This window comes from Eulemur rufifrons, chromosome 7 (assembly GCF_041146395.1).
Source record: "Eulemur rufifrons isolate Redbay chromosome 7, OSU_ERuf_1, whole genome shotgun sequence".
NCBI classification, from domain to species: Eukaryota; Metazoa; Chordata; class Mammalia; order Primates; family Lemuridae; genus Eulemur; species Eulemur rufifrons.
The window spans coordinates 88,874,971-88,891,218 of NC_090989.1; the positions used below are offsets into that span (position 1 = coordinate 88,874,971).

Below are 16,248 nucleotides of genomic sequence, written 5' to 3' on the forward strand. Positions count from 1 at the left end.
ATCTATGCAAGTTTTTTAAATCCAGTAAGTACTGCAATATCATTTAATCTTTGCAGAAATTGAGACACAGCAATATCTATTTCCATAAATTCATTTCCAGACACTATACAAATAGACTCACAGCAGTATTTGGCACCCACCAAAAAAATTTATTTGCTGTATCAGGGTTGCAAATCTACTGATATTATGAATAAGTTAAATTATTGGTCTTCAAATAAGGGATTTGAACAAAGAGATAAATTACATCAAAATCAATATAATTTTTACATGAATTAACTTGAAAAAAGAGGTAAATCTTACTCTTTCAAGAAGAAAATCAAATAGTATAGTTTAGTGTTATTTATCTTCTTTCTAGCTTTCAGCAAGTGCTACTTACAAGTACCATTTAAGTCAGTTTGTTATTTGAGTATGAGATGTTTATACATTTCTGTAATTTAAGATTTTTTTAAGGCTTCATATCAAATGCGTTGTAGATCTACTTAAAGTATGACTTCTCCTTTCAAAGAAGGAAGGGAGGCTGACAAGGGAGGGAGATGGGATACCCTGTAAAGACAAGACAAGACAAATATTTTATATTTTAAGTTTTTCTCTAAAAACAATTGTAACATACAGTTCAGTATTATGCCTATCATTTCTACGTTTTACAAATTACCATAATAATTAATTAAAAGATATTTGATAATTCTAAACTCTTTAAATAAAGGAATTTAAAATTACGGGAATGGAACAGGGAAAAAACACAATTAATACTATTTTTAGCATTCTGAAAACAAAAAACAAATGAATAGACCAGTTAAGTAGATATTAACTCTAATGGAACAGATATTGGCTTATTGCTAGTAGTGATATCTAACTTTTTCTTCTGTGAGATATTAATGATTTGGTGTTTCAGGTTATAAAAGAAAAAATTATAAATTAGTAAACAAGTTTTTGAGGTAAAAAGACATTTCCTAGTAGTTTCTTCTTAATTCATAAAGCAGAATTAAGAGCAATTAAATCACTTCATGGGAAATAATTTTCTAAAATTAAGTCATACACTCTCAAAGAGTATTTGTATTATATGTGAAACTCATGTGTATACATGTGTGTGTATTTTATGTACACATATAATTTTGCTCCATACAAAAATTAAGCATAATAGCAATCCTTCTGAATAAACGATTATGAAATTGATAAACTGTGTAAATTTATTGTTTCAGAGTTCAAAATTAAATATCATCAGAATTTTTATTAATAACTATAACAAAAAAATGCACAATACAAAACCCAAGAGTGAATGTAAATCAAAATAAATTATAAGGCTACTTAATAGTAATTGATAAATGAATGTCTAACTGTAACTAAATGAATGTCTAACTGTAACTAAACTTAGAACCAGTAAGGTAGCCGGCTATAAGTTCTCATCAGTAAGATGGTGAAAATGAAGTGTTTATAAAGCTGAGTTGGCAAAGTATTACCATTCACATGATAATAAAACAATGACTTAAATAGTATAAAAGTTTACATTTTCCTCAGGTGGAACTTTTATGATTTGCCATATTAAAATCATGAATTTTACATAAATGCCATAAATCTAACATTAAGAATCAAATCTGGAATAAAAATCCACTACTCATGACATCATTGCTATTCTTTAAAATGATCATTGTCCTAAATAAAAAAATTTCCAAAGTAACTTATTTTTTCAGACTGAAGAGTAAATTAGGCTGCGCATGGTGGCTCATGCCTGTAATCCTAGCACTCTGGGAGGCTGAGGGAGGAGGATCACTTGAGGTCAGGAGTTCTAGACCAGCCTCAGCAAGAGCGAGACTCTGTCTCTACTAAAAATAGAAAGAAATTAGCTGGACAACTAAAATAGAAAAAATTAGCTGGGCATGGTGTCACAGGCCTGTAGTCCCACCTACTCAGGAGGCTGAGGCAAGAGGATGGCTTGAGCCCAGGAGTTTGAGGTTGCTGTGAGCTAGGCTGATGCCACACACAGCACTCTAGCCTGGGCAACAGAGCAAGATTCTGTCTCCAAAAAAAAAAAAAATAGTAAATTAACATCCAAAAATATTTGTGTGTGCCAAAATGCAAAGAAACTGTATTAAGCCTAAACAGTTGTGAATTCAAAGCAGACATAAAGTTGTGACTTCCAAAGTCCCCACCCACCCAATAAGTAAGTTATTCAGTGGAGAAAGAGTATTTTCTTTTTTTTTTTCACAAGTATAAATTTCAAATAGCTAATAAGCTCACATTAAACTTCATGAGGCTTGTTTCCATTAGTGCTTGGCATATCTCCTAATTCTTCACAAATGTCAAAGATGACTTGAAAAGAACCTTTTTTGAAATTTGAAAAATCAATATTTCCTTCTAGTATCTCTGAAAAACTAGCTCGGGAGGCAGAATGACGTATAGATCGAAACCAGGAGTATTTAGAGCGCCCACCAGTAGAGTTTGAGCGCTGAACATAAACATGCTTAGTAAATCCAATTATATTGCTTGTGGAAACAGAATGGGTAATCTGTTAGAACAGAAACAAGTATTTGAGAAGAGCATATGAATGACTTAAATATATTTTAGGTGTTCCTATGTATATTGTCTATATAAATGTGATAAAATCATAAATAATATAGTAAATTTTCTAAAAATTGTCTATAAAATTCATTTACCTTCATTTGAAAGGCAATAAAATTTACAATAGTTACTATGGATGCAGAAAATAAACAACTGAATGTTTATCTACATTCTGTCAATTTTGATCAAATTACTTTGCATGTATTTACATTATCAACTAAGTACAACTTCTCTCCCGTTGATTAAGATTAACCTTGATCAAAAATCTGTATAAATATTCTAATGGATTTAGCCATAACTCTTTGAAGTGTTAACTAAAAACTTTAACTAGCTTTTTAAAAAATATTTATTGAGTATTACGTGTCTTGCCTGTATAAATTTTACATAACAAAAGGTAACCACTTACAAAACACCAGAGCATTCACAATGTGCCAAGTGCTATTCTAAGCACTTTACATATATTAAGTCATTTAATCCTTACACACTTCGGACTCATTTTACAGACAGTGAAATTAAAATAGAGAGATCTTTAATAACTTGCCAAAAGTCATAAAACTAGTAAATAGCAGACCAAGGATTTGAACACTTGGTTTCCAGAGTTCATGCTCTTAACCACTATCCAAAAGGCCTCTCAATATATAATTGCATCATATGCATGTGTGATTATATAATATGTATATATTATTTAGTCCTTACAATAACAATCTGGGGTAAGTAAGCACTACTAACATCTTTTCTAGCATCTGTAGGTAAGAGAGAATAAGAAACTTGCTGAAGGACACACAGTTAAGAAGTAACAGTCACTTGCTTTTCTTACCCTCCACAGGTTAGGTTAATAAATAATTTCACAAAGAAAAGATGTATCACTCAAATACTTAGTGATAGTAATACATTTTAGAAAGACCCTTAATATTAACATCTAATAATTCTGAGTTTATTGGAAGTTTGGGTTGTTCTGGAAACATTTAAAAATATATACAAGAATTTAGAACCCATATCATCCTCTGAAATTCAGTTTCAGAGATTATGTTGTACTCATCACAGACATTGCAAAAGGAATAAAACTCAGATTCTGCTATGTTATTGGAACCAATCTGTGTAAACAGAACCATAGCTATTTACATTAGTAAAGTGATAGGCCACACTGAAACTTGTTTCTTTCCTTAGAGATTTTAGAACATATATCACAATAATTTCATATCAAATAAACTACACATTAAGTATGTCTCTAGTTCATTAACAGTAAGGTTTTCCCATTTGCCTTTACCCAATAAAGACTTTAGAAGTTCAGAGACACATAAAAATGATTAAAGATATTAATATTTCCATATATTAAAAGTTAACAAATTCCATACTAACTCCGTAAATATGAATAAGTCATTTAGCCCATTAAATCAAAATCACTTACTGCTAATGATGATGTGCTAGACAGACGACTCATTACATGTTTGTCATTGCTAGAAGGGCTTCTTCCCTCCATTGAGCTATGGGATGTCATAAGAGCCCTTCGTAGAGCTCTTTTTGGGGTTTTGGAGAAAGAGAATGCTCTTGTAACCTAGAATTAAAAAGAGTTACAATTAGGTAAGCCTGGACAAATGTAATATGGTTGATAAGAATGCTTAGACATATTAATAAAAAAGTTAAATACATATTAAAAGTTTTCCTACTAATAGTATGTGGCAGAATTAGAATCTCTTTGACACAAAGCAGTGGGAAAATTTATTGTTGACTATTCCGTCTTGCATTTAGATAGCACTGCAGTCCAATGGAAGAGGGTGGAATGAAAAAAACCTAGCCTTGGAGAGAAGAAACCTGGGTTCTTCTCTAATTTAGCCAGTCTAATTATGAGTTCTTTAACACAAAATCACCAGAGCCTCCATTGCTTTATTATAAGAGTGGAGTTCATTGGAAATATCATTTAATATGCTTGTCTATTATACATCATACATGTTAAATAATGGTAGATACAAAGATGATTAAAGTACAAGGCCTTTCCACAAAGGGAAAGAAATCAAAACAAAACTTATAAATCTAACAGTAGAGAATATGGTTGCAAGTTTCCCTTGGAACACTAAAATTCTAGTTGTTCTTTTAAAAAGCCCTACTTGCCAACATACTTATATAGTCCTCAACAACTCTGATAAGGTAAGTAAGGAAGTTGTCTTCAACATGAGAAGACTTAAACACACTTCTAGAGTCAAGAATAGATTCCAGGTCTCCTGACTCCGTCATGTGACGTTTTCTGAAAAATATCTGAGTTGATATTTAAGATGAATGCACACATATCTAGATCTAAAACACCAACAGTACATTTCTACTGAAGTATAATTCATAATATTATCACTATGACAAGAACAGGAGGGATAAGTTATAATTACTGTGGCAAAGAAGTCACTGAACTAAAACTATTATTTCTGTGGGTCATTTCCTAGAACCAAAGAACAGTTTTGTTGTATAGACTGTCTTTATACTTGTGTTTATGGCAGTATTACTTGAATATAGTCTGGAAAATAAATTTTAGAGATATGTCAAATAATAATTTACTAAAACTTACCTTTTTTGAAGTTTTTTTTATTGCTCTAGATGCTCTACTCAATGTACTGTCCATATCTTTTGTATTGACTTCAAAGGTTTCTGGATCAGCAGTGTAAATAAGATTCTCCTATTAAAAAATAATACTCTTTTATTGTTTTAGAATAAAAAAACACAACTGTTTCTAAAAATCAAACCTTTAAGGATATTTATACATATAGGAGTATTTATAAATGAAACTACTTAAGATTTTTGATGTGCTTGAATCATGTTTGATATAATTTCTATTCTGAAATGTGCTAATTTAAAGATAGTAGAAAAAAAGCACTCAGTAAATGAATAATTCATTGCAAGTACCATGGATACCAAAGCAATTGAAAATAGACCTCAATATAAATCTTATTAACAGCCAGGCGAGGTAGCTCACACCTGTAATCCTAGCACTCTGGGAGTCCGAGGTGGGAGGATTGCTTGAGCTCAGAAGTTCCAGACCTCATCTCTACTAAAAATAGAAAAAATTAGCCAGGCATGGTAGTCCCAGCTACTCTGGAGGCTGAGGCAGGAAGATCGCATGAGAGAGTTTGAGGTTGCTGTGAGCTAGGACCCTACGGCACTCTAGCCCGGGCAACAGAATTAGACTCTGTCTTAAAAAAATAAAAAAAAAAAGCAGCAGTCCCCAACCTAAATAATAAAAAAAAAAGAAAAAATTTAAAAAAATTAAATCCTATTAACAACTCTAAAAACTAAAAATTTAGAAATTTAGCAGACTTAAACTTAATGCTTAAGTATAAAGTCCATTACAAAATCAGTATCACAAATACTTTCCTTGATATAACCTCAAATTAAGATTTAGACTTTCTCCTACTTTATCCTTTCTTCTACAATTAGCATCTGTAAGGATTCTAAATCAGAGGTTCCAAACTTGTCATCAAGAACTCCCAGGGTGACAATGGATAGAAATAGGGTATATGCAGCTCCCCTGAAATTGTGTTCAAAATTTTTTGTGTGCATGTGCAAAGTGCGTTTTTTCTGAGGAGAGAGTTCACAGCTTGTATCACATTCCCAAAGGAGTCAAAGACCTCATATATCCACTAATCTACTCTGTAAGGAGCTTTGGAGGAAATAGGCGATGGGGAGAGACTGGTCAATGGGCACAAAGTTATAGTTAGATGGGATAAGTTCTGGTATTCTACTGCACAGTACGGTGACTATGGTGTATATTTCAAAATAACTAGGAGAGGATTTCAAATATTCATACCACAAAGAAATGATGAATGTAAGACGTGACGGATATGCCAAATACTCTAATTTGATCACTATATAACGTATATGTATTGAACATGTGTACACTATACCCCATAAATATGTACAATGATGTGTCAATTAAAAATAAATTTAAAAAAACACCTCATACAGGCCAAGAACCACTAAAATAAGGTAACTAACCTCCAAGCAATTCATAATATGACTTGTTCAGTATGGTTGGGCTTTCTCAAGAAAATAAGTCAGACAAAATGTTCTTGCACAGTCCTATAACTAATTTTCACTTTAAATTTATAAATCTAGACCATGAATTAGTAAATTGCCTTGCACTATAATACTATTCTCCAGCACTATCATTCTGTGGCTAGAGATAATTTTATACAACCTTGTGAAAGTTGTTTTTTCTAAAAATTTTCTCATCTGCAAAATGTGGAAAACATCTGGTATACCTAACCCATAGTAATCAGAAGGCTAAAACAAGATAATACACAGAAATACTTTGAAATGACATGTTAAGCCTCTTTACAAACACAAGGTGTTAAATATTATATTCTACAATTATAATGCTTGCTTTGGCTCTCTATCATTGATACCCACATACACAGCCTTGGTTTTTCTAAAGCTTTTCTAATTTCATCATTTGAACAACCAAATCCCCTCTGCCTGCCCCAGACCTGCTCTTTCCACTTGATCCATTTATGAAATGACTCTTGGTTGCTTATTTAATCCCAATCAGGTAAGAGTATTTGCAACTGTCCGTATCTTCTAAAAATAACATTATTATTTTTTTGAGTTAAAAAAAAAATCTAGAACACACAAATTTAAAATAAAACCATATAAAATAAACCAACCTTAACTCTGCTAACCAATTAATATTTACATTTTGGTATATTTCTTTCAGGTATTTTTCTACATGAATAAATGTTTTTTATAACAAAATTAGAGTCATACTATTCAGTTTTGTATCTTATGTTTTTCAATGAGCTGTACACTATATTTTTAAGTCATTAAATATTCAAAGAAATTACTCTTAATGAACAGCTGACAAATCTCTTCTGATTATACTATAATTAACTTTATGATTCTACTATTTTTGAGTATTTAAAGTAGGGTAATGGAGATAATGGGTACAGAGTTCTAGTTCGGGAAGATGAAAACATTCTAGAGAGAGATGGTGGTGATATTGTACAACAATGTGAAGATACTTAATGACACTTAACTGCACACTTAACAGTTAAAACTGGTGTATGTTATGTTATGCACATTTTACCATAATAAAAAAAGAAATAAGCTAAAGTATATGTCTATGTATATAAAAACCACATGTTGGTGGTCTCTAAGCTAGAACATTAGAAGTTGAAAAGCAGAATATGAAGAAAGCTCCTGATGGATAAACTACTTTCCCAAAAAGGTATACTGCTTCAACCTCTATTTTGCCTCACCAGCCTTCAATAGTTTTCTTTAAAAAATTTTTTGCAATTTGGTTTGTAAAAAAAAAAAAAAAAAATTGACATATTGCTCTACAGTGCAATCTGTAGTGCTTTAAATTACTGAGGTATATATTTTTTATGCTTTCTGGTTCTTAAAACTTTCTTGTTTGAAAATTATCTATTTATATACTTTGCCTATTTTTAAATTGGAATACTAGTGTTTTTCTTATTTAATTATGGAAAAGCTCTTAATGAAAGGAAAAATTAGTCAAGTTTTTGCCAATATTTCCCCCAAATTTTATTTTGCCTGTAATTTTATAATCCTAATTATTTTAACATAGAGATGTTCCCGTTTGTTAGATGCTATAGACATATTTTTTTACTCTTACATTGCTTCTATGCCTACAAAGTACTTCCTACTTAAAGAGCTAATATTCAACACCTACATTTTTTATGGGTTTTTGAAACAATTTCAGTTTTTCACATTTAACTCTTAAATTTATCTATAATACATCTAATTTTCTCTAATGCTTAACCAATTGTCCTAGCACCATGCATTAACAACCTTAGTTAAGGTTCTACATTTATCATACAATAAAGTCTTATTTCAAGGCCATCTAACTTTTCCACTGGTCCACCTATTAATTTTTGAATCAGTGCAATGTTCTGATCACTGTAACTTTAAAAGTACAATTTAATATCTCATAAAGTAAGTACTATTTCCTGAATTTTCTTAGGTATTATTGCTTTTTCTTTAAAAATCATCTTTAGAATCATTCTAATTCCAAAAGCTCCCTATAGGATTTTATACAGACAGCAATAAATTTGTAAGTTAATTAAAGATGGACCATCATCTTTGTGCTAGTCAGCATTCTCATTCAGGAACATCATAGGTCTCTCAAGCATTGTAGTTTTCTTAAAATAGCTTTCATGTATTTCTTATGAGGGTATTTGTAGATATTTTTTATAAAATTTTATTAGAAGAGATCTTCATTTCCTGTACTTCCTAATTGGTTACTACCAGCATAAAGGAAAACTACTGATATCTATATATTTATATTTTATTTGGCTACTTTAATAAACTGTTATAAGTTCTAATAGTTTTCAGTTGGTTCTTGTCAATTGTCTTACAAAATAATTCTGAATACTTAATACTTCTTGCCAATCTATGAGAAACTAAGCAGTTAGGAATGTGATCCAAACTCTGCCTATTCCCAAGTTTCCCTTCATCCCTATCAATACACACGTGGTAAGGTTTTGCATTAGTAACATTTCTTACTTCTCACAGTAGAAGAATCACATTTTCTATACTGCTGTACATATGGCTAAGGACAGCTATATCTTTACTTCTGTGAACTTAATTTTCATGTCATTTAATTTTTATTTCAATCAACAAATATATATGGAAAACCTACTATTTGATAGAAATTTTTATGTCCATAAAATATAAATTCAGAAAAATAATGTTTTGACATTTAAATGTATTTTCCTCAAAGAAATAATAAATGTTTAAACCAATAGATATGGTAATTACCCTGACTTGATCATTATATAATGTATACATGCATTGAAACTATACCCCATAATCATACTGTACCCATAAATATGTACAATTATGTCAATTATAAATAAAATAAGTAAAAATAAATAAGTATATTTTCCTCTGTTATGTTTTGTTTTTAAACTACGAAGTGATTTGTCAGTCCTCATTGGAACTGGTTAACTTATATGTTTTTAAAAACTAAAAGCTGAAAAATCCAACAGAATTAGCTGGAAAATGATTAGAAACAATAAGAAAATTAATTTATTAAAAGTGACTGGTTATAAATTTAACATACCTATATCAAAGATTCACCTATTTATAAAACAACAGAAAACAACTTAGAAACACCTGAAATATTCATTTATGATAGTATTATAAAGAGGAAATTGCTTAGGAATAAATCTAATAAGAATTGCATGTTTTTGAAGAAAACTTTATTCTTATATTTCTAGAAAGATACCTAAGAAAGTATCAGAAGTCCTACCTCTGAAAACAAAGACTGGCCAGACCTAAGTATGAAACTTATATTTTACTACAGTATCCTCTTGTGTATTTTTTCCTTACGTACAAATATTATCTTTCAATTTAAAATAGATGGTAAAAATCTTAACATAAATATAAAACTAAATATTGGTACCTTAAATTTACTCCTTGAATAAAATGTTTAGATGCAACATGTATCAAATTTTTTCTTTCTTTTAAAGAGGCAGTTCTCGTTATGTTGCCCAGGCCAGAGCTCAATGGCTATTCACAGGCCTGACTACACTACTGATCCGCACAATAATTTTGACCTGCTGGGTGAGTTTCCAACCTCGACCGCTTCACCCCTCCTTAGGTAACCTGGTGGTCCTCCACTCCCGGGAGGTCACCATATTGATGCCAAACTTAGTGCTGATACCCTATCAGCATAGCACACTATAGCCCAGAACTCCTAGGTTCAAGTGACCCTGCCGCCTCAGCTCAAAGTAGCTGGGACTACAGGCGTGTGCGCTTGCCAGCAAAATGTATCAATTTATATATATCTCTAATGAAAATAAACTCCAAGTGTGGTTATTTTTGATGAAATGTTCTTTATAATGAAGGCCCCTAAATTTAAATCCTTAGCAGATGCTAATAAAGAAAACGGCTTCTCAGTTTTTCCTGTTGTCTTAACTAAGCACGAATAACCACCTATGAACTGAAAAGGGAGGAGATGCCTTCATGTTTTCTCTCCATGAATAACTAAATTGCTTCTGATTTAGGGGAGCAGAAAGATATAAGATCTTTTACATTCCCAAAAGATTTTGGGTTCGGAATGACTGAAGGAGTAAACATCTAGACAGTTTGCTAGTGCCTAAAAATACAATAAAACTGTTGGCTAAGATATAAACATGAAGTACTTTAGTTCTCCCTCTGCATAGAGGACGGTAAACAGGGTAAATCATAGGCAAAAGCGTACAGTGGGAGAAACTTCAGTAGTCCTACACTTCAGTTACTTTTTTCCTCAATAATTCCCTTCTCTCTCCTAAAAAATTTTTTTCTTTTTAATCTATTCCTCTAAATTTCTAAAACAAAATAAAAATAAAATTTATAGCATAACCGAAACTCACTTTTAATAACAAACAATTCTAAAAACATTTTCTGACATCTTCAAAGTATGTCAAGCATTAAAGAAGCTTTGGAAGGGCAGGAGTTTTTCCAATCAGCGGCCCATTCACCTAGTTCTGAAGACATACCTGATGAGTTTCAGATTAAAAAGCAGTAATCAATCCCTCCCATTAAGATTTTTAGAATATTAATTTCAGGAGAAATTGAACCTCAACTATAGATTTTAGAACCCTATCTGTGGGTGTTAATTCACAGGACATTTTCTAGCATTTGACATCTTAAGCCAATGTCTACTTGTGAATTATCAGATCCTTTTTCTTTCCCTTCTCTCCCTAAGCTCTCCTCTCCCCCTAGTCCTCACACTCCTGGATGCTAAAGAAAATATATCTACTACCATGTGCCCCCTCCCTCAGCCTGTAACTCAGTGATTTCCTCAAACTCTGTAATCTATGGCTTAGAGTTTCTGATATGGCTAAATTAAAAGTAGTACCGATAACAGACATTTATATTCATAATGTACTATATATACCTAATAACTAGCAGAATTATAATTTTAAATACAAATCATATTAACTTCATTATAAGTATTATTGGCTCACAAGCACAAACTCTTTTCATATATGTTCTATCTTCAGTCTATTCCTCATGCAGTTAGAGATTCTACTTACAAGTTTAAAAGCTTATTCATAAGTAGCCAGTGGCGATTTGATCAATATGTAGGATAAGTGATTTTTAAAGGAAATGTAAATAGTGGCAAAAGTGCTGAATTGTACCATAGGGCATTTAATTATTAAGTTACATCTAAACTTACCAAATTGGGAAAGAGGGTATCACTGCTTAAATTCATTTGTCATTAAAATTATACTTTTGACATTAGAGGGTAGAAATTTGTAATGGACTCAACAAAGCTACCATCTGACCTCAGGCGACATATGAAACTTAGAGTGCAAACCATGCAATTAGAAGTTAGGTGTTGGCAAGAGATTAAAAAAAAAAAAACCATATATATATATGGATTTTGAAAGATAAGATTTTAAATAAATTTAAACTTTAATCTTTAAATTCTGAAATAACAGAATATGGGGGACATGGTATCCATGGAGAGGAAAACTATCAAGAGGGTTTGACCAAAAATAAGAATACTTGGATTCTACTATTAGCTTTATACTAATCAGTCATTGCTCTTGGCCTTAATTTTACATGTAAAATAATATTAAATTTTCTTTTAGCCTAAAAATTGTAATTCTTAAGTGATTTACAAATGGACATGATGAATGAAATAATATAAAATAAAATAGTTGTATTTACATGACTCTTTTAATTAAGCAAGTTCAAATTATTTAGGATATCAAAAAAATACAACAGAAAGACAAAAGCTATAACTCAAAGAATCAGATTTTTATATCTTTTATATCTTTTGTACATATATTTAGAAACACTTTCTCTTCAACATGGGAAAGTGTTCTCAAATAAGACACTGACTCAGAGCTTTTTAAAAATTTACTATGTGTAGAACTGTAAATGCAGGAAAGGACTCAACTGAAGTCACTATAAATTACCTGAATTTATAAACATACTTCTTAAGAATAAAATTTCAACATAGTGAAAGAATTTTGTGGTGTAAGACAGTGTAAATCAGAACATAGTTAAATGTTTGCTGCCATCTTGTGGCTAATTTTACTTTATAAAATTTTACCATTCACTGTCTATATCTCAATGCTAGTATTAGCAATCTTGTGGCTTAGTAATTCAACAGATTGTATTTTAAGAGAAATTTGCCATTGACTTTACATTTCAGTATTAGGGCTATACTTATGAAAAGGATTATATAATTCATCTAGTCTGACATCCTGATAAATGCAGAGGTTATTTCTATAATAAGCAATCACTACACTGTTAGGAAGCTCATTGGTTACCTAGAACTATGAAAAAAATTCTTTCTTATAATGAGCAATTTTGTAGGCCTCATAACAAAAGCTATTTCTACCATTTTTCTGGCTAGCATTATGTTGTATGTGCTAGCATTTTATTTCCCTCCATGAAGCTTTTGTGAAAAAATAAGTTTTTATTTATAACAACATATCTGTAGCCCACAGAAATAAAAAAAAAAAAAAAAAACCCCAAACAAATCTCAAAGTCTGATTAGTGTTCTAAACACTGGTATGGGGTTTTAATCAAGGATTATCTACTTTATAAACCACAGTATACCTCAATATCTTCCAAGGTCAGACTTAACTATGATAAAATGTTTTATTCCCACAAAAATGCCCAAGGCAATCTTAGTTACAACACTAGTGTACTGAAAAGGGTCATCTATTATGTCAACACATTCTCTTCAATCTATGTCATTTGCACAGAGTAAGGGGTCTATGTCTGTCTGTTATGTGTCTCTCTCATATATGTAGATGAAGAAATCAAATTATATTTTAGGGGATCTAGATTTTTTCCAAGATCTAACACACAATACCTGATTTCTGGTAAGTCATTTAACTTCAGTATTTTGATTTGTCATCTATTTTTGCTTTAATCTGTATGGTATAATGGTAATTATATATTCATAATGGCATTCAATTTTAAGAGGCTGGCATGAGAAAAATGGATTCACAACTTGCCCTGATAGGAAAAGCAACAGGCAACAACCCATCTATTGTTTTCAATAAGATTAAGAAAAAACAAAAGAACAAAATACCCCTATTTTACTAATAGCCACATCTACGAGAACAATGAATATCACGGGGTACATTATAAAAAAAATCCCAAAAGCCTCACTAAATCCAAGCCATAGGAGCTATAAGACTATGAGGGTGTATCTGTATATAAACCAGGGACTCAAAGAAATGTTTCTTGTGCCAAAACGTTTAAAAATCTTTTCTAAAATAATTTATTAAACCAGTTTTTCTGAATACACACAAAACTAAAACCCTCCTACATTCATAATAAACGAGTCGTTAGAAACGTACAGGTTTATCAATGTGAAAAACAGGAGCCTAAAAAATAAAGATAACTTTAAAAAAAGAAAAGTACAGGTTTAGTCTGAATGCATTGCCACGGAGTTTAAACTTTCATTATAATACTGGTTTAAGAACTTACAGCATCAGCTTTACAAATGGTGTTGGCTATGTGTCGACATAGCATCTTCAGCCAGTTTTCTTTTGGAAGTTCATCTGCTGTCATCTGGAAACTAAGCAGCACATTTGCCTGCTCTGTTGGTGGCCTCACAAGCAAGGCAAAAGCATTATGACAATCTAGGGTTCCAGAATAACCATAAACATTAAGTGTTACTCCTTGGAAAATGGCAGATTTATACAAATTTAGTTCCCTTAGAGCAACAAAATTCCAATGAAATTAATTACTTCTCTACATTCCCCTTCCCCTTTATTTTCAATTAGACAAAGAATATCACCATATTAAGTTGAAGCATTGGAAAGAATTAGTAATAGTACACCATGTAAGGAACTAATAATGATAACTTAATGACATTAAGTAAGCAGTATTTCCACAATATTTAATATTTTCTATGATGAGTTTAAGCAAAAAAAATTACATATTTCTTAGAATTCTAGAATTTAAGTTTTAAATTAAAATGGCATAAGAATTCAATAACTCAGCCTACTTAAATCATGTTCAAAGAAATAACATCCAAATATTAAAATTGATAAAAAAAATTTTGTGACCAAGACGCTAAAATAGAAGCTATTTTAAACAGATGAAATCTTCCATAATTAAAATCCCAAAAATGGAGATGATTTAAATAAAAAGTCTTCCCCCGTATCTGTGAGTTCCACATCTGAAGATTCAACCAATTGCTGATCAAAAGTACTTGGAAAAAAATTGCATCTGTGGTGAACCATGTACTCTTTATTCTTGTCATCATTCCCAAAACATTACAGTATAACAACTATTTACATAGCATTACACTTATAAGTAATTCACAGACGATTTAAAGAATAGGGGAAGATATGCATAGGTTATGTGTAAATACTTTGTCATTTTATATCAGGGACTGGAGCATCCACAAATTTTGTTATCAATGGGAAGTCCTGGAACCAATGCCCCACGGATACTGAGGGTCAACTATACTATGTAACCCTTAATAAATCCAGAATTTGAGAAGTGAAAACAGCAATATAAATTACTGTTCAAGTTTTCTTTAAGAATCATGAACTCTAACCTTTCATCATTAGTGGAATCAGTAATGGAAAAGAGCTTACACTGTAAGCTGACATCCAAAATATGGCTGTGCACACACAGTACTAGGTGTGCACAGCTAAATAGATGACATCGTTTTAGGGAAATATAAATTTTTGGCAATTTCAGGCCTTTAGATTACTCTCTCCATAATACTACCAAAGGTGAGATTAAACACTTTCCTTAATACACATTTGACCCCATATCAAGTCTATCAGTTACTTTGGTATATTTATGTCACCTGCATTTATTCCTAATCCATATCCTCAACATATCCCTAAAAATGCAGCCATTGGCAACAGGAAGGTTGTTAAGATATATAGTGCAGGTAATAGACTGGTTATCTCTTCTGTATCTGAAGGAACAAAGGTCAAGTTTTAGTGTGAAAATAGGCTAAGCTATGGCACTATTTTAATGCATAACCATTTAAAAGCTCTTGGACCCCTCACAAATGAGAATATCCTATAGTTTGAAATAGCACTTTCATTTGAAAAAATAAAAAAATCAAGTCCGTTCCTAGAGAAGGATTTGGGATAGAGGTAATATAGGAACAATTACTTTTGACCAACCATATTTAAAGATAATTTACCAGTTTAAAAAATTCATAATGGAGTGAATCAAACCTACAACGAATATAAACTATTTTTATTTAACCAATAGTTTATCCAATGAGCATACCTTCTGTCTCTCTTATGTCCAGCACCTTCTTAATCTGAGAAAGAGGCATTAGATGAATATGCTTAAGAGAAGCTGGGGGTCGTGTATGGCCATGAGGACTTCTAAAAGTGCCAATAACTTTGTGCCGTTTTCTTGCTATCTGATTATAGAAAATAAAACAGTAATGGTCAGTAGTATGAATAAAAACAATTAAAGACCAACTACTTAAAACTAAAATAGCACTAAACACATGAATCTATATATAACGTATTTAACTATAAGTCATTCTCAAGTTGCTATAAGAAGCAGAGTTACTATGTTACAAAATCATACATAAAATTGTGTAGCAGAAATGCCCATGTTTATATAAAAACTTAAAAATCGGGAAAACAGGCAAAGGGATATTGTATATGCAAAAGGTCCCAGAAGTGTGAAAGAACTAGAAGCACTGTGAGAAGCAACAGAATCCAATGATGTAGGAATCCTGAACAA

General features: G+C 31.4%; 1 protein-coding gene across 1 annotated transcript in view; it reads right to left on the bottom strand.

The window, feature by feature from the left end:
• Nucleotides 1-2,280: 2,280 nt before the first annotated feature.
• ECT2 (epithelial cell transforming 2) overlaps nt 2,281-16,248 on the bottom strand; it is a 56,422-nt gene continuing 42,454 nt past the window's right edge. The window contains 6 exon segments of the mRNA XM_069472926.1: nt 2,281-2,325; nt 2,327-2,503; nt 3,965-4,111; nt 5,111-5,218; nt 14,002-14,156; nt 15,778-15,916. Coding sequence (XP_069329027.1) covers nt 2,281-2,325; nt 2,327-2,503; nt 3,965-4,111; nt 5,111-5,218; nt 14,002-14,156; nt 15,778-15,916 — 771 coding nt within the window.